General features: G+C 44.7%; 2 protein-coding genes across 2 annotated transcripts; one reads left to right on the top strand and one right to left on the bottom strand.

The window, feature by feature from the left end:
• Positions 1 to 2,892: 2,892 nt before the first annotated feature.
• On the top strand, positions 2,893 to 23,615 carry CCR75_002142 (uncharacterized protein; the record flags this gene model as incomplete). Its single annotated transcript, XM_067960242.1, is given in 11 exon segments — positions 2,893 to 3,088; positions 3,148 to 7,184; positions 7,252 to 9,179; positions 9,252 to 9,290; positions 9,346 to 9,545; positions 9,601 to 16,817; positions 16,884 to 17,057; positions 17,124 to 23,143; positions 23,207 to 23,330; positions 23,350 to 23,508; positions 23,526 to 23,615. The coding sequence occupies 11 exon segments, from the start codon at positions 2,893 to 2,895 to the stop codon at positions 23,613 to 23,615; spliced, it is 20,184 nt and encodes a 6,727-aa protein (XP_067814559.1).
• Positions 23,309 to 24,801, bottom strand: CCR75_002143 (uncharacterized protein; the record flags this gene model as incomplete). Its single annotated transcript, XM_067960243.1, has 5 exons — positions 23,309 to 23,874; positions 23,937 to 24,118; positions 24,166 to 24,304; positions 24,373 to 24,450; positions 24,520 to 24,801. The coding sequence occupies 5 exons, from the start codon at positions 24,799 to 24,801 to the stop codon at positions 23,638 to 23,640; spliced, it is 918 nt and encodes a 305-aa protein (XP_067814537.1). The 3' UTR covers positions 23,309 to 23,637.
• Positions 24,802 to 24,853: the final 52 nt, after the last annotated feature.

The raw sequence follows: 24,853 nt of genomic DNA, 5'->3' as shown, positions 1-24,853 counted from the left end.
GAGGTCAGCCTGGATCTTGTCTAAAAACACGTCTGTGTATTCGCAGACAATTTGATAGGCTGGGTTACGAGATTCGCGTTAAGCGTCCAAATATTGAGCCGCGAATCGCTCTTCCCGCGCTGACTTTGGATCAGCATCCTTATGACGTAGAGAAAACTCGTCCGCATCAAGTGATAATATGCAGTTCGTAGCCTCCTTTGTGACGAAGCTCACTTAATTAATTATACCTGCCTTGAGGTCGCGCAAGAAATGATTCCAGGACCGACCTGGAAGCCGTGACATGAAGGAAGCAGTGCGATGTTGATGTACGACGTCGACGAATAGACGGCGTCGTGAGCTGCCTTCCACGTACTCCACAAGCGTTAAGCGAGCGTGTCCGCCAGTCGCTTTCAAATTCCACGTCAGTAGGCTCTCCAGCCCTTCAGTGCTCTCAATTTTCCGAAAAAAAGGCCGATCCGCGGCCGTGCGTCTTGCGCGCAGACCCTTCTACCAACGTTTCTTATTAAAAAAATTTCGTCTACCCGTCTTAAATATACATCTTTTTTGCATAGCTGCAAGTCATTGCATGGCCGCGCCTGACGCATAAAAAGAAGATGCGTCCTTCTGAAGTCTGCTAGAGCTTGTACAGCCCTTATGTCGGTCAGCTTCCGCTATGAAACTTTTGTAGGAATGCCTCCCAATTCCATCACCAAATTAATTGCTTCTCCCTTGGTTGAAGGCCTCTTTTTCAAAATCGGGTTGTTTATTCCCACCTTATTAATATATGCGAGCGCCTTAATGTGGTCCGGTACCGGACCTCAAAAAATAATTCCGACAGGAAAGTACGCAATATATATTGCAGGGATCACTGCACCTATAATACAGTAAAGAAAGCGTTCTTAAACCACCCGTTAATAATTAGTTGTCGGCGCTTGATACATAGTGTGAACCTTTGTCTTGAGATCGCCTAGGTTAAAAATCTGCTTGTAATGTATTCTGCCATCGAGCAAACTCACTATAAGACCCCAACCCGTGAATATACTATCAAACTTAGGGAACATTATTATCCTAGTCTTCCTTCGTGAAAAGAATGAACCAGGAGCGGTGGAGTATCTCTATCAGACGGCTAATTTCAAGTCATCTCGCGCAAATTGAGTGCGAAGGCTACTGCCAACATTCACTACTTTTATCGCTTCATGTTAAATGCACTGACCGCTGAGTACACTCGTCTCAACGTAAAATGGCCTGAAGGCCACGGCCCCAAGCAGGTGCTCATCCTCCCTTCAATTATGTCAGGAGCGATAAGGTGTAACGGGGCACCTTTCGTCAGTGCTGCCTCAGTATTAGTGAACATGCACTGATAACAGTGAAGGTGAGGTCCCTCCACATACTTCACGTACACAAAATGCTGAGGAAGGTTTTAAGTAGCTGATAAGTCTTAGTATGGTGATAAAGTAAACTTGTATAATTTATATAAGTTCCTACGTAACTATCTTTTTATCTACTAACTTTGATATATTAATAAAAAACTTTGTATTACGACCCCTTGCTTACCGCTCATTCGTGCTTCCAGCAGCGATAGGCGGGGCTTATTTAACTTAATTCAACCAATCAATAGAACTGTTGTCTTGTTGCTACAATATTCCATACAGTTATATTCCAAAGTTTAAGTAAAATTTATTAAATGATAATTATTTTTATGCTTCTTTGATACATTATTTAGTAGGAAACAATTTCCATTATTTCTTATAAAAAATAAATATTTTTACGGGACACCCCGTTTCATAAGGAAAGTGAACCAAACAAATTTTGAGACTTATTCGCTCAGAAGCTGTAGTTGTTTCTAGTATACTGCGAGGCGGCCGGCAAGCTCAAATATGGAGCTGGCACCTCGGCGTGCCTCTTAAGCTTAGCGAGGTATCTTTTGCCATAAAATTCATGCAGATTTTATAACTTTTCTTAACTTTTCTCATTTTTTGCTTAAGCTAAATAAAGCGTGATTTTTTATGGGTGTAAAATATTTTACTATTATAACTAATCCCCAATTTTTATATTGATTTATTTTTTTCAATGAGTGATTTAAAACCTATACTCCCAACAGACTATAATTAATTCTTCGAATGAGCATCTTAGGTCTCCGGCTTTGTGCAAAGGTTTGCATGGTGTGCATTCTTAAATTCCATCTAAGATTGATGGCTATGTCTACACGCGCCATGACTTGTCGCAGTAGATCATAAAGGATGACATTTTCCGCTTTAAACTTAAACATTGTTTTTGTCGCCTTAGACTATTTTAAGACTACTTTTGTCATTTCCAAAACTCGGGCGTAATCCATTACAGATGCTCATTGTTTCTCGAATCTTAAAATAGTACTTTTGTAAATGCCAAATCACGTTTTCGCTAGATAGTGACCAAAATTTTTCAAGTTGCACAATGTGCAAGCGAAACAACAGATCGACATTGTCTATCTCGTGTCACGAACGACCAGCAATTTTAAATTATACGAGTGAGGCGTTGTTGGAAGGCTCCGTACATGACTTTTACTGCACTAGCAATCGTTGAACTCTCGGCCACACAATATTAGCTAAAATACATAGGTTCGTTGGAATTTTTAAAATATGGCAACTTCCTAAATAAAAACAAATCGTAGATCATTTATGATGGCCCACATCCGTTGTACATTCCGCAGCTGAGATTGAAATCTCACGCCGCGTCCGACGATAATAGGAAGCATATTAGAAGGCGTCCATCTAGCAAACCATTACTGAGCGAGGCTTTGTTTGCGTGGCGCACACAAGATATGAAATTAAATGAAGAGTCGCAAGGTTTAACACTCATCGAGTTGAGCTGCACGGTCGACACAAATAAAAGCGGACAGTACTTGTAACAATCAAAACACAGTAAACCTGTGCCATGGGGCAGCACATATCGCAACCATCTGCTGTCATAGAATCGCCGTCCGACCGAACGCAACTGCGCCCGCTACAAGCACCTTATGCACCGCTATGTGACGTGCCTAAACCCGGCGACTCGAGTGTGACGGACGATACAAAGGATACTATGGACAAAATCCTTGAATTTGGTGCAGCACTTAGGTATCTACCAAAAGGTAAGATTAGCTACCATACATCTATCTGTTCGTATCCGACAATTATGCTTTATTTACAGAGAGTGAAGTATCCGAAAGCCTAGCAGTGCGCAACCTCAAACAGGAATTGAATGATATAATGAGTCCCGTTGATTCGATGGATGAGCTCTTCCAGCTGATATCTCAGCTGGCAGGATTACCGACGCAAGACGGACACGACCCTTCACAATGCCACGCCAACCGAGAGGTGAGCGAGACGATGCCAGGTATTTTTGACGCTCGCGTGGCTAGCTACGTCAAACATTTGCAGGCATTGTACCAAATGACCAAGAAAGAAAAGTCTCGGTATGAACACCAACTTGGTGCGGCAAGGGAACAGGCGTTATCATTACGCAAAGTATCCCCGCCACCGCTGCCACAACCGACGCAAAGTGCCATGACTATGGGCTGGGATCTTGTAGTCATGCTGCTCAAGGCTACCCGCAAGAAGGACCCGGCTCAGTATGAAACAGCGCTCCAAATGGTCAAAAATACGTTGAAGTCTCTAAAGCCCTCTGCCTACTCGGACAGCATGTATCTAGCCCAGTCTGCAGCGTCAGCCTTTAATCTGTTAAGTGATTGCTTACATGACCTCCTTGATCCTACCACGGATGGATCAATAGAAGAAGAAGAAGCAGTCATTGAAGCTCGCACGGTCGAAACCTTAGCAGAAGTAGGGCTGACTCGCGGTTCGCTTGCAACGATGCTTTTTGTCGTTCAATGGCTCCTGAAACAGCCAACCACGAGCAAAGTAAATCTTGATACAACTCTCTGTAAACTCGCAGCTCTTAAAGAGCAGCCCATGTACGGCAAATGCGAGGCGTTTGGCGAGCTTTATAGCTGTGGACAGAATGCGTACGGAGAGCTTGGGATAGGGGATGAGGTGGAGCGACATCAGCTTACTAGTGTAGCGCTCTGTGGATGGAAAGACATTCGTCAAGTGGCAAGTGGCAACGAAACATTAGCGGTACTTACAAATGATGGTGTCGTTTTAACATGCGGACTTAATAAAAGTGGTCAGTGCGGTCAAGGCCACTCTGACGATCGTGTCGTGATGCTTCGACCTGTACAAAGTTTACGCTCTCAGCGGATAAAGTACATTGCCGCGAGCAATGGGTGCGAACATATGATTGCTTTGACAGACGCAGGGCTTGCGTATTCTTGGGGCTATAATGATCGGGGCCAATTAGGCCATGAAAATCTGACTACGAAACTTCACGCTCCAAAGCTCATTGAAGCACTAAAGAACAAGTTGGTGACATTCGCTGCTGTAAGCTATCATCACAGTGCCGTAATTACGGACAAAGGGGAGCTGTATACGTTTGGTATGAATGATTGTGGACAGCTTGGACTCGATCATACACAACACCAGTCGACTCCTCAATTGGCTAAGAGCCTTGAGGGTATGGAAGTCGCCATGGTAGCTTGTGGATTGTATCACACAATTATTTGCACCGCAGCTGGAGGGCTATATGCTTGTGGCAAGAATGACTATGGACAGTTGGGCATGGGCCACAATCGTCTCTTAAAAGTAGCCACCTTCGTAAGTCTTCCAAATGAGAAAGTGTGCTTTGTTGCTTGTGGCTACTATCACTCCATGGTAGTCACCACAGATGGGCGAACTTTTTCATGTGGGCGTAACGATTATGGACAGCTTGGTCTTGGAAACAAGACTCACCAGAATGCACTGAATGTCGTGGCCTTAACTGCCAATACGAAGATGATACGGGCTACTTGTGGATGCTACCATACAGTGCTACTGTCTGAAGAAGGCCAAGTCTTTGTATTTGGTCGAAATAATAAAGGACAGCTTGGAAATCGGCGCAGCGCGGATGCCTTACTCCCTGTTCCCTTAAAAATTCGTTCGATAAAAGATCCACGTCGATGTGTGGATGTTGCGGCTGGTTTTTATACGACGTCATTGATTGTTGAGCAAAAGCGTGAGAATGATGAAGGGGATTCCAGTCTGCTTGACCACTCGTGTATAATATCAATTTGCGGTCGAGTTGATATCGACCAGTCCGGCGAAATGGAGGGACTTAGCAATTTTGGCTCCATTTCGACCATGGGTGTGTCGTTAACTCATGGCACGTGGTTTTACGAAGTCGAAGTGGTGACGAGTGGTCTTATTCAAGTAGGTTGGATTGACGGCTACTTTCAGGGAAATTCTGATCAGGGCGAAGGCGTTGGTGACCATACTCATTCGTGGTCGTACGATGGCAATCGCCAGCGACGTTGGAATAGCGGGTCTTCATCGTATGGAGAAAAGTGGAGAGCTGGTGATATCATCGGCTGTTTGCTTGACTTAATGACACAAGAAATGACCTTCTTTCGGAACGGTGTGAATCTAGGTATAGCCTATTCAGAACTTCATTGCTCTATCGAAGACGAACGGTCTGGTCTGATGCCAGGTATCAGTCTTGAACGAGGCGAAATAATTCGCGTAAACTTAGGCCATCGGCCTTTTGCTTATCCTCCGACTATTGGCCACGAGTTTGAAAGCATTTCGCGAGCAGTTAAGAGACCTGCAGGTAGTGCAGCAATTGAAGTACTTGAGGATGGTAAACATGAAAACATATCCTCACGGCCTCCGCCTTTGGAGGGATCTGCCTCCGTCTTAGTCGGAAGCAAATTATATGTAGTCGGTGGGGTAGTCGTTCATGAGACGGGATCTCCACACTTAACAAGTGAAGCTACCCATTTTGTGTGGGCATTCGACACTTTAAATAAAATGTGGGAGAGGTGGGCTGATTTCCCCATTGAAATTTGCCACCATCAAGTTGTTGCAATAGGCGACAAACTTCTCGTTCTTGGTGGAGAAAAGAATTGTGCTACTTCACGGCACATGGATTTATACACGTGTTCGACGATTAGGAATGCTGACGGCTCTTTGCCAACGTGGGCTCTAATTCAGCCTTCAAATATGTCCATGCCTCCATCACGTGCCTTCCACACCGCATCAGTAGTAAGTGTGCGTCGTAATTCTGTCGTCTTTATGTATGGTGGCAAGTCGGTCGAGAACGAGGTGCTCGGAGATGCTTGGCATCTCTCTGTTGATGATTATAAATGGTTTAAGCTCCCAAGCACAATGTCCCTAAATCCTGGGCCGCGACTTGGATGCTCCTCTGCTGTAATTGGCGAGTGTGTGTACCTGTTTGGTGGAATGGATCGTGACGAGTCGTATCGATCAGATCTGTGGCGGTATAATACATTTGATCGACTATGGCATTTGTGTCATGACGATCAGTTTCAAGGGGCTAAAGACGTTGCAAGCAGTGGATCAATGGGCAAATTTCAACGAAAGTTTCAGCATATGATACCGGAGGGTAGAGTACAGTATAGCATGTGCTCTGACGCTGGAAGCATTTGGATATTTGGAGGTGTGAACAAGGTCAATACTTTATTGTGTGATATGTGGTACTATTCTGTCTCATTACAACACTGGAATCAAATTCAAATGGATACGCAAGGAGAAATGGACGGATGTTGCTCAGCAGCAATACATATCCGAGCGGGTACGATCACAGCATTGCCTACCTTGAGTCATTCTGCGCCATTCAAAAGTAATGTTGGCGAGTTACTTCTTTTTGGGGGACGTATCCATGCTCACGGACAACGCTTCCTTCTTAGCAAAGTCTGCAGGATATATCAAGGCACGATATCAGACTCATATCATCTTGGAATGACGAGCGGTATGTCGACGTCTAGCAAAGCAGGAAATTTTCTAAATGTCCTACGCTCAAGGTGTGAAGTTGGGAATTCGTCAAGTCAGCATTGCACACCTGAGGCTCGAGACTCTGCAATTTGTCTACTTGCTCATCTAGATCGATTGGCTAGCGACGATATTCCAGCAGAAGATGCTGACTCAGTGCAAATGTCACGATGCTTATACCGATCACTGTGTATAGATTTGAAAGCTTCTACTTTTTCAGCATTGTACGCCTTGTTGGACGACATTATGTCTCGATTCCTTGGCATACTTAATCAAGATATGCAATTAGACACGACCCATGTAATTCCTTACGTATTATACCCATTGTTGGTTACTATCAGACTGCTAAAGCTTAACTTTTTCGAGGTACGTACTACTGTGCAGGTATTGGGATATGGTGATAGAGTTTTGCATTAAATTTTTTTCTGTCTAGTTTTCACGAAGTTGCTTAGCCGCAACTGAAATTGGCTTTTTAGCCTCCTCAACGGATCAAGGCGGCGTTCTTTACTCGATCCAAAAAGCGCTATTTATCCTAGCAGATCACGTACCCTCGGCATTCATGTCTAAAGAAGTAATTTGGTTCTATCAAGCTGTCAAACAAGAAACAGCATTGGCCATTTACCATGGTTTTCCTACTATGTTTCCATCGTTGTCAGATCGCATACAAATTATGAATCGTCTTATGGCGAATACGAATACTGCAGAAGCAGAATGGACGCCATCCCAGAAACTAATACTACCAAGACTATTTCCGTATTTCACTTCAGCCAAAATGCTTTTTCAATTATTTTGTGATCCGAATATGCTTTTCCAAGCTAACAATGACTCAGATGAGACGGTATCAGCTTGTATCATTAAATTTATAGGTACACTCTTAGATGCCTTGTGGGGTAAGACGAAAAAAGCGATGGAGAAAATGTCCAAGGACATGACACAGCTCATGGAAAACTTTGATGCTGTTGAAAAGAGCCATGAATTTAAGTGTCTTAACATCTTGCTACGGGCTGCAATCTATTGGTGTGCATGTTCTGTTAATCAGAGTTGGGGAATTCTAGAATCCGTATGCACACTATTAGTGAGATACCTCGTTTCGAGCCTGGATCAATGCTCGAGAATGAATCTCAACCAGCGTGAAGTCGTTCCTATCATCCTCCAGCACAGTTTCTCTGGAAAGCTGTTACCGTTTGTGATACTGAGTGCCTTGTCTCTACCCGCTGTCCGTGAGGCGCTTCCTGCATTGCTTAAAACAGTATGGCCTGAAATAGAAGCTCTTTTGACAAGGCTTCATTCTATACTACTTGTCGTGATCAAGCAAAACGTTTCTCCACCAACCAGGGTTCCTGAAAATGTCTCTTCTGATATCTATTGTAATGGTGTTACGGATTTTGTAGATACAGCTCCCGTAAACATCTCCGAAGAATTTGCACAATATCTCTTCATTCAAAGAAGCGAACCCATCATCACGTATGGACAGGTTCTTCAAAAAGTATTTGATAAGATTATCCGCGTCCAAAATTTCACATCCTGCAAAGTAAAGGCGTTGGCAAACAGCGTAGAGATTCGGCGAATACGAATATCTGCAGACTTAGCAAAGATTTTGGGGTCTAATTCATTGCTCGTCAAAGTTGGCGCAGCGAAACCAGAGTCCTTGCTCGAGTACGACTCTAGAAAAATCTCGTTTGGTCCTAGTCGAACAATTTTATCGCAACATATATATCCTATCAATGATGAATCGGTCAATGACATGGGCAGGAACAAAGTGTCACATCTATCGCCGCAACCGCAACATTCAATCACAAAGGGAAGCGTCATAAGTATGGAGCAAAGTCACGAGTGGCTAATTGACCTGCACAAAGTGCTCTCTTGGGTCGGAAGTCATTATGCTGCTGCTTTGCTACTTGGTGATGAATCGAACAGTGTATTTGTGAAAGACCGCTGGTTAAATTCGCCACTCTTTCAAGGTGGATTAGAAGAACCTCGGTCTGATATGGTATCAAACGACGATATCAATGTACCATCAAACCACAATGTTGTGAATCGTAACGAGATTCTTTTGCAACAAGTGATTGATAACGTTGGCAATGGAAAGAAACTTTTGGATAAAGTACGATGTGCACTGGATCCTGAATCCAAGTTAAATCCTCAACTTCGATTTGTGAAGCTGAGAAGACAGGATAGTATTGAGGCTAGTTTGGAGAAAAGTGGTGGCCACGAGGCAGTAGACCGGGCTGTTCGTGCAGCGTTTGCGGCTCTTTTAAAGCATACGAACATTTCGTACACGACAGATCCAATTTCGGATCAAGGGACGTTAGCAGAAACGGTTGTTAATGCCTGGAAGGCTGCGCTTCAGCTACGGCGCTGGTAATGCCTTCTATTGTGTATTGTAAAATTGTGCCGATGAATGACAAAATGCGCATGTTCTTTACAACTCAGGATTGTACGGGAACAGCAGAAATTGGCTGCAGCGTACAGGTAAGCTAGTAGTTAATTGTTAATTTTTTTGCATGTATTTATGTGATTATTGTAGTGAGACCGGAGCTCCTAGTATATTGTCCGCGAATATGGAGGCGAAGGACCGACAGCAAGCTCTATACAACGCTGTTTGTGAGCCAATTATCCGAAGGGCGCTTGTACTACTGCAATTGGCAGCTGTACCGATTCAATCGACATCACCAGCGTCATCTCCCTTAAAAATCCTTCCTGGAATCTCGATGGCATCGCATTACGGTAAGAATTCTTTATGACTTCGCGTGCCTTATGCTTAATTCAACACGTGTCTTAGATTTCGGTAAGTCCCCAAAGGATGAATCAGTTGTCATCAAACAGGAGCAAAAGCGCTATACTCGACAGTTAGATAAACTTATGGAAACAAAGTCAATGGAAATGATGGAAGAAGAAGATGTACAGATAAATTTAGACATATTCTTGTTTCTTCAACACTCGGATGAAACAAGTCGTAACGTTCAAGGTTCAACTCGACATTCGGAAGACCAGATGCTAGACACATTACTTGCCCATCAAAAGCGTGCAACAATGCGACTTCAAGGAATTCAAACGTTTTCTCGGTTGCTTCAAAGCGAGCAAATAATTTCCAACTCACGGGTTCACGTGATTGCAATGCTATCATGGGCGTTCAAGCGTGTTCATGCGACCAGTAGACCCTCCAATCAAATGTCATCTGGACATATTTCAACGGTGAAAGTTCACTATCTAGTTAATTTAGAGTTTGCTGGACCACGCCTTTCCGACGCAATCAAACGAGAATTTTTTCATCTAATGTCTCTACTTCTTGAGTCGTCAATGGAATACTTGCATCAAATACTACAACTCATAGACACTAGAATTGGTGGTGGATTGGTAAGCACGAACAACTCGATCATTTCGATTCCTGATTCTGTGAAAGAAGTGCTTATTGTACTGGAAGTGTGCTGCCTGCCTTACCAAGGCCAAGATTGGGATTATTTGCAGCGTACCAAATTAATGCCACTATTAATGGAGCTTATAAGCTGGAGGGGGTGGCAAAGATTTATTCAGTACGAGGAATCTAATTCAATCGATGCTGATACTGAAAGTGTCGAGACATATGTTATTCTTCCCGCATCGATAGGATTAAGGGATTTAAGCATTAAATGCTCGCGAAACCTTACATTTGGGACTGACCTTGGTAAAGTTAAGGTCGCCCATTATGACTATGATGCAACACAGAGCTTACACAGTAGATCGGGAAATGGCGGTCTTGTTGTGTTAGATAGATGTTTTTACCGTGGTCGTTGGTACTGGGAGGTATCGATTCATACGCTTGGTGATACTCCTATTTTTGTTGGAATCACTTTTGGAACAGCAGATCTGAACACATACGTTCCCGGTGATTCAAGTCTATGCGGTATCTTCTTGTATCAGGAAGGAACTAGCAAAAATATATTTGGTTCAGCAGGCATTTCATGGCAATATCCGGATGTTCTTGGAGTCGTATTGAATTGTGAGAAGCGGCAAGTTGAGTTCTTCAATGGTGCAAGTCGGTGCCATGTTGCCACCTTCACTTCATTGGATGTTGTCGGATGTGGTATCTTTCCATCGATTGGAATGAAATCTGCAAGCGTGCATTGGAACCTCACCGCAAGAGTTCCGCCGAAGATCTGGCATGCGACCTCAGCCAATTCCTTGGCAACTCCTAATATTACTGGTGGACTTATTGCCATCCCTCCGAATGAAGCGACTATTAGCTGGAATAGAAAGCGTAAGGGAAAGCATCTTGAGGTCGGACCAAATGGAACAACGGTCATTGCTGGCACCTATTGCTCGATCGACAACTCTTTTGAGACAATTGCTGCAAGTCAGGGCTTCGACAAGGAAAGCATTTTTATTGAAGTACGAGTAATAGCAGCAGGAAAAGATGGAATTTCCATCCTTCACTTTGGAATTATTGGTTGTGACCCGGTAAATTTTGAAGCGCCGCTAAAGCACAAGCTGAACGTGACATTCCAGCACGAAGAGGAAGTGGTAGAATGCGGCGTTTTCGGCGTTTTGTTTGATCTTGAAAATGCATCGATAACTCTGTACTCTGAGAGCATGAAACCAAGAGCATGTCAATTAGATCTCGCAACAGTCAGCAAACCGCTGTTTCCTGCCGTGTCTGTTCTTTGCAATGGCACGGTCTTTGATGTGAGCTTTAATCCTTGCTCTCGTTTCGATCTACCGAGTCCTGTTAATTGCCCAGCGTCAAAATGTCAATTTCTTTCAGACGAGGCTCATCTGGGTAAGCGCTTGGATCTTCGAGTGCACGCATGTGATGGTGAAGAGTTAAGCACTTCTCATGCTGCACGCAATTGCCTTTTGGACGATACAACGGTGTACAGTACCACAAAAGGATCAAACGTCAACTTAGTACTTAAACATGCAATTGATACTCCTATGTGTATTGCTTCTGTCACAATACGAGGGCCTAGACAAGGATACTCAAGTCCACTTCAGTATGCTGCAATCTTCATCACAAGTAATATTCCAGATCCAATGACCTATCAGGAAGCTGACAATATGACCCCAGAGCAATTTGCAGCTCTGCCATTTCCTCCGTGTAATGGATTCTGCTCTCGCGATGAAAGTCTGCCGGTTGCTTTTATCGTACTTGACGGCAGTGGTGCTAATGTTTCCAAACAACTGGCATATCCGGTTATTGGTCGGTACATTCTCGTCAAAGCGATCTGTCCTTCCGCAGGAACTAATATTGATATTGGATATATTGGATTCTTTGGTCTATTTAATGTTGAAAACGGACCGGCGTATTGTGGTACTGCTATTGCCAGTGATAATATGGTAGGTAAGTCGTACTGTTGTGACGAATGTAATATATCATTCAAGGCTGGAATGTTCTATTACGGACAAGAAGAAAATCGTAACAAGCTATGTGTCGCGTGCTACGACGATAATCGAGGTGACGTTAATTGTAAATATTACGCTAGTTTTGCTGGCAGCTCTCAAGGTGATACATTGAATTTAGAGACGTTGCTTTGTCCTACCCGACGATCGTGGACTGAAAAGATAGAAGCGTTTTGCGACGGCTTGATTCAGTCAGAGACTGTCAATGTTGCTACACAACAACAAAATAGTCTATCTGATATATTTTTTAGTGACTCGAGCTTCGAGCAGTGCGAACTGTTTTCCTGTGGGCAAAATAATTATGGAGAACTTTGCTTGGGGCATTGTAATTCTTCAAGTCAACTAGAACGCGTGCCTCACTTTTCAGCGAAAGCAATTCGGGATATCGTAGGAGGTAATGAAGTCCTTGCTGTCGTCATGAAAGATGGTCGTGTGCTTACTTGTGGTCTTAATAAAAGTGGCCAATGCGGAATTGGAACATTTGAAGAGCGCGTAATTATGGCCACACCTGTACGCGCATTAAATGGCATTTCGATTCGTCTGGTCGCTGCTGCTAATGGCTGCGAGCACATGCTTGCTGTTACTACGGAAGGTACCGTCTACTCGTGGGGATACAATGATCGTGGTCAATTGGGGCTCGGATTAACACTATCAAAGAGCCATACTCCTCGTAAAATTGAAAGTCTGCGTGACAAATATTTAATCACTACCGCTGCGGTGAGCTACCACCATAGCGCAGTCATCTCCAGTAATGGAGAATTATTGATGTTTGGAATGAATGATTGTGGCCAATTAGGTCTAAACCATACTCAACATCAATCTACTCCTCAATTCGTTGACTCATTATCAAGTCAATTTGTCACAAAGGTCGCGTGTGGCTTGTACCATACAATTGTGAGCACACGGAATGGTGACGTGTATTCATTTGGAAAGAATGATTACGGACAATTAGGCCTTGGACATACCCGCAATATTCAGTTACCTACTTTGGTCAAAATATCATTCGGTGAAGATGATATAAAAATTAAAGACGTGAATTGTGGCTATTATCATACTGTAACAATTAGTGACCAAGGAAAGCTCGTAACATGGGGACGGAATGACTATGGTCAATTGGGAATTGGTAGCAAAGACCATAAACAGACTGCTCAGCTTGTCCCATTGCCATTGTCCACCAAAATTATATCCGCATCCTGCGGTTGCTATCACACACTTATTTTAAAAGCGAATGGGCGAGTGATGGCCTTTGGGCGAAACAACAAGGGTCAATTAGGAACTGGACCAAGAACGCTTGCATCTGCTGATTTGCCCTTACCTGTCCCGTCCAATGCATTGGTTAATGTTGAAGCGGTTAAAATTGCTGCGGGGTTTTATAGCTCATATATCCTAATTGGCTGCTCCGATGAAAATCATCAACGAGAGGGCGCACATGATAAGACAAAGCAAACCCAACATTTACCAGAGGATAGCTTGATCGAAAATTACGATTGTTTGTTCCTTTCGCTGATGGAAGAAATCGATGCCAATTACAAACTAAAGTCAAGGTCCAAACGTGCACCTTTACAAGTCAAGCGAAAATTTAGTTGCCGCAAGGTGCCGCTCTTAAAATTGCATGCTGCTGGATGGGCAATGACTCGTGCGTTAATGTATCGATCGCTACAAGATGCTGATGACAAGACCAGGGACCGGTCAGCTGGCTGTGTCAATCCTATTCTGGCCACGATGATTAACTTTTTGCTGGAGAACATGGCTTTGTTCCATAAAGACACATCACATGGTAATACACACACGGCTGTGACGGAAACAATGTCGGCGAGAATTGGTGGCAGCATCTCGGTAAAACGGCTTTGTGTGTGCCTTTTTCAGCATTTTGGTTTTAAAGTGGCTTCTCCAACGTCTAACGATATGCTTTTGGAAACGAGTCCGGGCCATTATTACAAAAACCAGCTTTCAAGTGTCCTTCTTAAATGTGGTTCTGCGAACACAAAAGTTGGCTCAATTGTCGCGGCGAATTCCGACATAACTTCTCACGTCATTCGTGGTATTGATTCTTGTGACATTGCGACGGCATTTATGTGCATTAAACTCGCCATGCTGGTATTTCCACACCACTCTGTATCGGCTCTTAATAGGATATACCGATCTCAAGAGCGCGCCTCAGGAATTTCAATCGACATAGTCACCATGTTAATGACACTTGTGGGGCTTCCACTAGTGAAACGCCCGCGTATTTGCTCGCAGGATTTGGGTTCAGAGTGTTCAACTGCGGCTTTGTACCACTCTGTTTGCTGTCAAAAAGGAATTGCAATGGCAACGGAGGTCGAAATTGCGAACATGCAACAGCTTGAGCTAGAAAAGACGCACATTGCTGACGCAAAGGCAGCCGAAATTGTGGCATTGCTTCGGTATCTTACTCTATACCCAACGTGGAAAGTCGCAATTAATGCTGCACTTAGCCGAGGGTTCAAATTATCTGATAGCGTTGAACAGTTGCTGGAAACTGTTTGCACATACTATACGAACGTGGAGAAAGTTGACAGTTTTGCTTCAGTGGCTGTACGATTTGGACTATATAATGTGAATGAAGCTGTAGCAGTAAGAAACGCAGAGTCTACAATAGCATCGCCTGAAATTGACGAGGACATCAAGAACACGGTAGATGACGTGGATGTAACAATGCGAGATAAACGATCATTGTTGCCATGGCAAAAGGCAAAGGAGGCTCTTGATAAACTAGCAATATTTGTCGCTACAATTTGTATCGTTGGTGGCCATGTGGAAGGATTTCGGGAAGGTGGATTTGTCGCGATTGAAGAACAAGGACCGATTCGGTTTGGTGTGCTCTCAGGTATTACGAGGGACCCACAAACAGCCAATTTACTCGCTAAAGTTGTCGTGACGGTCAGTGTTGACGACCCCGTGTCCCCTTTAATTCCAGCTAAGTTAAGCTCGCAAATGTTTTCATTGTCTAAACTTCATGTCGTGGAACGCATTCCTCCAATGATTCACATGTTTGACGATTTTGACAATATTCTCATCACTTTATCTTCGCTCATAGCAAAGAGCTCTTCGGATTACGATGAAGATGCTACCCACTGCGACCTCGAACAGCCTAACAATAGATCCGCCAATCAAACTTTGCGCAACCACTTGATAGCGTACAAGCAGCAAATTCAGTGGCGAGCTGCAAAAGCTATTGCGTCGTTATTAATGCAAATGTCGTCCCTGAGTTTGACCCTATCAAGTATTGACTCTCAATTCGTATCGAATTTGGCCACATTAATCTCGTCCGAAAATTGCATTGCGCGGGCGAGCAAATTAAAATCCTCAAGTCTTGAAACAGCAACGAATCTACAAAAACGATGGATGTGTGTCAAACAGCGCCAGGTTTTCTTGGAGACCGAGGAAATTCTTAATTCGGCATTAGATCAATATGAGCTAAATATTTGCCACCAAGTGGTAGCGAAGTTGACTGGTGAAAACGTTTTAAGTTGGGAAATGGGTGCTATTCAGTCACCTCGACAGAAAGTGGGACATACTTCGCCGGTGAAAAATGGTATTCAGCGACAGCAATCGGATCTTTTAGGCGATGAAAGTGTCCTACCGTTTGGTACTTGGGGCGTACTAATTCCACTTCCGCCGTTGACGGATAGTGAACATTCAATTGGAACATCTGGGCATTCAGCTATCGACTACAAGCCATTTCCTCTCACGGCGTCAATTGTCCGTGTTGGCCGCGCTGCCGATGCCTGTGATCTCTTAGTAAATGATCGCAGTGTTAGTGGCCGCCATTTTCACTTGCGTCGTTTAAGAAATGGAATGGAGCTTGAAGAAGCACGGTTTGAGCTGCAAGACTTCAGTAAGAATGGTACAATTGTCGATGGTGTGCGCATTCATGGATCTAGTGCACCCATTACGACGGGATCTCGCATTTCCTTGATACTGTCGCGAGGGGGCTTAGTGACGTACGAGTTTCAAGCTCGGACTGCTGCTAGTGTAGGGCGTCAAATGCCGCTGTCTGATATATACACAACACAAAATTCTGAAGACCTTAATATTATGGTTCCTGGTCAAGAATACCAGCTATCCCAGGTCACTTTTCCTGCATTCTTGCCCCGTAGCCCCGCAGAAATACAAAATCGTGGAAGTGGTCATTCTGCCGCAACCGAAGGCCTTGGAAATGGCCGGAGACGAGATACTCTCACTCAAAGTTTACGCGTCATTACGTCCATAGCAGAAAGTGATGTTCCTCGAGCTATCGTGTCGCCAAATCCTGCTGTCGATTCGCCTCGACCTGGCGGCTACAATTCTCCTCGGTCTTCGCTTCTTCAACCTCCTGGTACTCCCGTTGCCAGACTTCCTTCTTCCAGTGTATTTGCCTCCACAATTCCATCTGGTATCCTCTCTCCTGCCTCGCATCAACAGCGTGAAAGCTCTTCTCCAAATAATTCTGCAGGATTATTTTCTCCTCGATCTTCATCGGGTAATGTGGGATCGATGCTCCGTATTTCTCTAGGCCGTGACAGTGTCAATCGCGAGTCCTTGTTGCAACGAATGAGTAATAGCCGCCCAGACAAGCTCCCGAAGACGCGAATAGATTGTTTGGGTTTGATCTGTCAATCGGTAAGTCCATCATTACAGCTGTGCTTTGCATCATCACGGGTTAATGAACTCTCTTTGTTTCCACAGAATGAATCACTTGCAGTCCAAGAGATGCAAGCCCTTGCGTTCCGTCTCCACGCACGGGCCCAGGACGCTCAACTGGTTGTCAGCGTAATTGAATGTGAAGAAGCCCTTCGAATTTCATCCGGCAAGATAGAAGAGGCTTTTGCTGCACTTTTACAAAGCCGCAGTTCGAATTCGGTGCGTAAATTCCTTCGCATTCTTGCCAGTTGCATTAATGTTCTCTCTTGCTTTTCTGCATTGTAGCGCAATTTTGCAATCGTTGTGCGTCACTTAGCACGAATTCTTGGACGAAGTGAATCCGTATGTGCTAAAGCCTTTCACCAGGCTAATAATGATGTGAGCGATGCCTTGCGCTATATTTTATCAAGCAAAGAAGGGGATTTGGAATCGTCGCGACATTACGATGCGCTCGGTGTTTACGACGATCAGAATGGAAGAAAGCCAAGTGCTGGTTATCAAAGTATGATCGATGATAACCCCAGCTATGCTTTACTCGAGTCGAGTGCACTATGCCCATCAGTGCCACAGCGTCTAAAAAGCCCTGTTCGACCCCACGTCAAAGAATATGCAAATATGAAGACAACCTCATTCAGATCTAATTTGACCCTCTGGAGCGAATGTAACAGCAGTTTTGACGATGATGTTCGGCAAATGAATGCATTCGAAGTTGAACTCGAATCTGGAGTATTGTCCAAACGCCTTGCTGCCATTCACGCACGGCAGATTGTTCTTCAGATTGTCAGACTTTTAAAAACCGCATCACAAACCGAAGAAGTACCACTGCAAGACTTGTCAAATCTTCTCGTACTTCGTCCATTAATATCGGCTCTATATGCCCCAGGTCATGCTAACACAAGTGTATCGCACGAGGCTGCCTCGGCACTGCATCAGCAAACAATTTCATGTACGAGTGGTAAAATGCAAGAGATTCTTTCTCGAATGGTCGAAAACGTGATGATGCAGTCCCCAGTCGAGACGATGGCTCGAAATTTATGTATGACTCAAAATATATCGATCTTTCAACGATCAATTGATGATGCGATGGAGCAACCTTCAAGAAGTGGGTGGACTGGAATGGCACGACTTTTTGAATTGCTTGTCGAGAGCGAAAACGCTGTTAAGACGCACCCTGGAGAAGATAGAAACGACCAAACCACTTCAAATACGTTGGAAGATTTGACGTTCGATACAATTTTACACATTATATCACGTACACATGCAGTGCCCGCGGTAGCACGGAGTTATGACAGTTTCAACACTCAAAAACTCGATGGAAGTTTCCCGAAAGGACCACTGCAACTCTCTTGTGGATTGCAAGTCATTGTCGTGAATACTTATGAGCGCCTGTGGAGTATTCCAACTCCCGATCCCCTTCGAGAGCATCGTCACAAGTGGCGAAAGCGTGGAGCGACTAAAGGTAACACTGATTACGAGTGGATGAAGGCTACAGCAGATTCTACCGTGACTTTGTGGCGTCCAAAAGGGCCACCAGCTTTAAATTCTAGTATAACTTGGTTTGGTCTAGGTGATGTGGCAAAAAGCGGAATTGGCGCGCCAGATGCACCTATGCTTTTGATTTCTGATTATCAACAAGATGGGCTACTTGCTCCTCCCGTTCGATATGATCGGATGGATATTAGTGGAAAAGGATTGCCCCGCAATGCCGATAGTTATCCTGATTTCCAGCGCAAGCAGCTTCGGTCCATTTGGTGGCCTGTGGCTCCGTCGGGATATGCGGCCTTGGGTTGTATCGCTGGAAGTAAAGAAGACCCATTTAAACCTCCTGATATATCGTGGACATGTTGCGTCCGTGAAGACCTAGTGAAACGTCTCAAATCTCTGAGTTGTGTATGGTGTGCAACATCGCTTTCATCGACTGGTGGTGGAGACATCGAGCATTCAACTGTAATTAAAAATGAGCGAAAAGATTCAAGGCCAGTTCGAGAGCTTGATGATGCCGAAGCGTCTGAACTTGATTACAAAGGCAAAAATCAATCAATGAATTTTATTGCTAATGATGTGATCGTTAAGACTTCGCTTTGGGCGAGTAGCTTGGAATTTGGCTGTGGCCTTCTCCTTCCTGTCGTCAAGCTGAACGATACAAGCGAAAATGAGCTCGCAGCATATGGGCTGGATCTCACAGATGACGATCGGGTTCTCTGCGGTCCTATAAGTGTTGACAACGTACTGACATGTCTCGAAGCTTTACTTTGCTACCAGCAACAATTAAGAACGACATTGCAAGAAAAGGCATCGAGTTTGACTCAATTGCGTTCAGAACTACCTGCAGCAATTTTTGCATTAATACGACAGGTTTTATGTGAAAACCAAGCGTCGAGCGGGAAAGCTGCCGTCGCACTTTTGCGAGCTCTAATTACCGTTGTTCAACGCGGTACTGTCTGGTATGACAAGTCCTCGCTTCTGTACTGTCGTTCAAAGATCATTGCCCTTAGTCAAGACCAAGATACTTGCTTTACGCTACCTGGTCTGCTCCAAGCATTTATCGAGTTAATGTTAACTGTAGAAGATCAACAACGTAAACAGCAAATACAGGATCTTGTTGCGTGCTCGGATCAAGATGGCGAGACAAATGTAAGCTTGCCTTATCGGTTTCACTTTTTTAAACAGCCGGCTCAAGACATGGTCGTAAGTCACTCGTCAAAGATGAAGGTGACACGTCAACTCGCTGGGAAAGAACGCAAATTTGAAATTAATTATATTGCAAAACATAACACAAATGGTTCAAATGCTGGACCGGATTTGCCACTTGAAGACGTATGGTCGTGTCGCTTTGAGCATACACCTGCTCTCATTATGACAATGCGGGACAAAGTGAAGGCTGAAATTGTGTACTTTGAAGTCACCGTAGTCGAGTGGAATACCACTACGACTTTTAGAAATATGTTTGCTCTGGGATTTTCGTCATTATCTTTCCCGTTAGAGGGTGTGCCTGTGGGTAGCAATGTGGACGGCTCTCGATCCTATGCGTTTGCCCCAGCAAGCGGTCAGATTCGTTGTGCTGATGATCCAAAGGTCGATCGCTGGCGATGGGTGGAATCGGCTAGTACTAGTACTATTGCTTCAGGCGATATCATTGGCTGTGGGTTGTGCCTCGGTACGCAAGAATTATTTATCTGTAAAAACGGCCAGTTGTTCGGCACGGCATTTTCGAGTATTTCACGTCCACACCAGCTACATCCAACAATTTCCATTAATTCAGACTGCAAATTGCTGGTCAACTTGGGTACAACTACAACAAAACCAGCTAAACATGCCAATTTCAGCTATCGGTTCTGTTCGTTTGAGTGCAATAATATCATGAGTGCGTTTGAATGGTTTGAACCATTGAGTCAAGTTTACGGTGTGATGAAAGCTTTAATGAATCCAGCGAGACTGAACGAAGTAACAGTTGGTGACGAGTTTAGTGTAAATTCTGTTTTAGAGTCGCAGCTGCCTGATGAATTCATGCTTTCTGCTGATACTTTTTTGTCCCGAATCTCGGAAGATGCTTGTATCCGAGTGGAGAGCTCTCATCCGTACGATATGGAGTTTCAAGAGTCTTTGGTAAAAATCCCGCTAGCTACAAGTATTCGAGTTCATCTCGATGTCCAAAGTGATACGGCCAGCTCACATTGCTTGCAGATTGTACAAGGTGGAAGTATGGACGGAGATCTGGTGGAAGCAACATTGGGAGAAGTCGAATTACGAGCATTTACAGGAGCGTGCGGCGGTCAGGAAGTCACGGTTATTGGCGATAGTTTTGTGTGGCGATTTCCCGTTCAATCAAACTTTCAGTGTCGCGTGGACCGTGTGCGCAAAGGACCTTATCTAAAGCTTGAAATGCGGGATACGAGAATGTCACTTGTGCGAGACAAAGGCTGGCAAACAGCTATTGGCGTCGCTAGATTTGATTGCGGAGTACACATTTGGGAGGTTTGTATTGCGTTCGTGACTGCTAGCTCGAATATCTTCTTGGGTATCGCGCGCCGAGACGTACGGCTGGACTCTTACTTGGGCAAGGATAGTCGAGGATGGGGCTGGATAGGCAATCGCGCACTCTGGCATAACGGCAGTAAACAACGCGGTACTTACGGGGACAAATTCAAGACGGGGGATATAATCCGACTAACGTTAGATCTACGTCGAGGCACGCTTTCTTATACCCTAAACGGTAGAGACCTGGGTGTAGCATTTGGTCCGGGCGGGACAGGCCCCAAACTTGAAGGCATATTTTATCCAGCGTTCGCACTGTACAATCAACGCGACTCAATTGAGCTGATTGGTGGTCATCGCGTAGAAAATGGAGGACTGGAGCAAGGGCTTCTTCGGACTGAAAGTGGACTAGCAAGCGAAGACGATTCTTACTATAGTGAGGATGAAGAAGAGCTTGAAGGCTATGCAGGTAGTGACGCGGGCGTCGACGATGACTCGGTTCCAAATTTTCGTATGGAATCGGCCATTTTTCTTAGAGAAATGGGATTTCCGATGGAATGGTGTGTTTTTGCTCTGCGCCAGTGTAATGACAATCCGGAGCAGGCGGCCGATTTCATTCTTGCCAATGCCGACACGCTCGAAACACTAATTCGTGACGAAAATGTAGCATTGGCTCGTCGTACTCGACAGCGTCTACTAATGCATGAACAGGTATTGGCTTCATTTGAAAATGCAGAAAGCGGCGACGCGAATGATGCAGCTGTTATACCGCCACCGCCACCTATGGAACAAATTACTGATGCTATTTCACCAGCGGAAGATTTTACTTATAAAGAAGCTGCAACGACCTATTTCAAACCGTCGAATGGGGACGCAAGGTGGGGTATCGCTTTAACAGCAGTCCCTGAATACTCAATTACTGGCCGCCGATTACTAGCAATTAAATACGAAGCCAAGTTACATCGTCTACATGCGTCGCAGCACATATTCAACGATGCCCGTGATCGTGCATTGGTGCAGCTAGTTAATGAGATTTGTGAAGCACGTGCCGAGGCTTTGCAGAGCTGTGACCCGCTTCGCATGACTCCAGAAGAGTTCGTTCTTACTGAAGCGCAGATTCATGCTTTTCCAGTGCTACGTGGCGTTCCCCTTGAAGCCCTCCAACGTCGCTTTCTAGTCTTGAGAAACTTTAATTGCCGATTGCAAACGTCACTGGCCTTTATCGATTTTTCGGCCTCGGATGAGCAGTCTCTATTAGCACGAGGTGCACGTACGCTGCGGGGTCTCGTCTTTCAGCATGTAAAACTTGCGTGGTGGCTCGGCGTTTTACGAGAACAGCAGGCACCAGCTGCAGCTCGCCCAGAAATTGAGGTCGACCGCACTCGTGCTCATGACGCTTTGGAGCTGTCTGAGCGTGGAGATGCACTGGCTAGTGAAGCTGGCGAACGGGATAGTGTCTTTGCCCAAACATTTACGCAGCTTCATGGACTACAACCGGCACTCTTACGAGGAGCCGACCGAGCCTTCAAGGTTCAATTTTTAGGCGAGTTTGGGGACGATTTTGGGGGCTTGTACCGTGAATGCTTAGCGCATCTGAGCTCTGAGCTTCAGACTATTAAACCGTTATTGCCTCTTCTTCGACCATGTCCAAACGCATTAATGAGTATGGGGGAGAACCGTGAGCTTTTCGTGCCCAACGCAAACTTGCGCACGAGCGCGCGGCGTGTTCAGATGGCCGAATTCCTTGGCAAGTTGGCAGGTGTGGCCATCCGAACAAAAACTCCTCTCGATCTGAATCTCCCGTCAGCAGTATGGAAATCACTAGTTGGGCAACAAGTGGAACGTCATGATATTGAAGCTATACATGACGGATGTTTCCAAGTTATGGATACGATTGCCAATTTGGATTCGCATGGTATCACTGAAGCCATGTTTGAAGAGATTGTCGATGCAAACTTTACAGTCTTGTCAAGTGCACGAGAAACAGTACAGCTCGTGCCGGGTGGAAAGCACCTGCACGTCACGTGGAATGATCGCGATGACTATGCACGTGCAGTCGAATCGTATCGCTTGACTGAGTTTGCACCCGTCTGTGAGGACATTGTTCGCGGAATGGCAACAATCCTTCCAGTACCAACGCTTGGTATTCTGTCGTGGCATGAGCTTCGGACTTTGGTATGCGGAAAAGCCTCCGTGGATGTGGCACTTTTACAACGACGGACCATATACGGCGATGGGTGCCACGCCACTGATCCACATATTGGCTACTTTTGGGACGTTTTGACAAACTTTACCGAGGAACAGAAATCGTCATTTCTGCGATTTGTCTGGTAAGATTGTGCTCTAGACTTGAGATTTCTTGCAATTCTAAGATGGTTTGTTTTTAATAACAGGGGCCGATCGCGCTTGCCGACGCATGCAGCAGATTTTACACAGGACTTTAAGATTGCAGGATTACCCAAAGCTGCAGGACGGGCTGACATGTACCTACCTCTCGCCCATACGTGTACGCACATTGTCGCTTTCAATCTTAAAGTTAGTATCACTAATCAGGTTTAAACTGCTATACAAGGTTTCTTTTCAATTGATCTGCCCGCCTATACATGCAAAGAGGTCATGCATGACAAGCTTTTATATGCCATCACGCACTGTCAATCAATTGATGCGGACAACACGACGGTCGCTCAACGAGCTGGTCAAGGAATTAATTAGAAAAACACTGCTGCAACAGTGACAGCCACGACTGCAACCACGATGTCAACCGCTATTGCTGGATCGGAAGCGATTACTAGAGAGCAGTAGTAGCCAAAATACACGATTATATTCACAATGGCTCTCGTTTCATTGCATGCATACTCTGTCTTCTTTTCTTGCATGTAATTCGTTGTGGAATAGCTCGCATAAATGCTCGCTCCCAGTTTCCATGATTTGCAAACTCATTTAAAGCGATGAGAACCGAGTCGATATTTAGAATGTGAGTTCGCACAAATTCAAGATGCTCTTGGAGCGGTAATCGCGCAGTTCGAAAACCACATGCAGTTGCTTTACTTATCGTTTCGCTCTAATAAATTGCAAGCATCCTTAAAGTGAGGAGGGCATAACACAATCATGAGTTTGTCACACCTTGCGAACGGAGCGATCAACGATTCCACCGACGACATAAATGCAAGCTAAATCGAGTTTCTCCAGCACATAATCCGAATCAGGGGATAGGTAAACAACCTCATGAGTGTTGTAAAGTTGCTCGATCGATTTTTCCTGTTGTTTGATCTGTAATTTCCACACAAGATTGTCAGCAATACAATCTAAGAAGTTATTTTCAGCATGTTTCAAGTAACACAAGCCTTCCAACTTGGGACTCCATGCTGAGCACTGATGTCGGCAATGTCTTGGGTACACGAGACAAGAGTCAGCGATATCAGCCTGTCCAGTGGACAGGTCTTCAAGTATCCGTACACTCCTCCCAACTGCTTAAATAGGCTGTGACGCTCCTAGATTTATGATAATAATGCTTCTGTCAACTTAGTTATTCACAAATTGTGCGAAGCCAAAATCATACCCTAACTGTTTCGTAAGGTGCAAAGGCCAAATCGACAACCACCCGGACGCTACTTGACTGTCCCTCTTCAAGCTTTTGCTGCATTAAAAAGCAAGAATTTGCTAGTCGTGTATCATAGCAAATGCGCCGATTACGTTACAAGCTTACATATTGCTCCACTCGCTGCATACAAATTCGCTCCCTTTTTTCATGTTTTTCCTCCGAAGTCAGCGTGGCTTGTTTAAGTGCCCAAATTTGACTTTCTTCCAGTTTCTTGGCTTTCAGTCGCTCATTTCTTCGACGGCAGCGTTTTAAGCGCAAAAAATCTCGACGACGCGATCGCTTAGAAGATTTTGTGTAGTTGCTGGAATTCTGCCAGCCATAACGATAGAAAAGAAAGCCCAGTGCCCCACAAGTGACTACGACACTTAGCACTAGCGGTACTCGCATTTTTGTCGTGTGACAATCATTTAAGAGCTTCTGATTGGTCTATAAGCCATTG

Source organism: Bremia lactucae, assembly GCF_004359215.1.
Source record: "Bremia lactucae strain SF5 chromosome Unknown BlacSF5_NotPlaced_200_SHOA01000120.1_2678225bp, whole genome shotgun sequence".
NCBI lineage: Eukaryota > Oomycota > Peronosporomycetes > Peronosporales > Peronosporaceae > Bremia > Bremia lactucae.
Note: the sequence above shows the minus strand (reverse complement) of the source record. Positions and strands in the feature narration are given on the sequence as shown.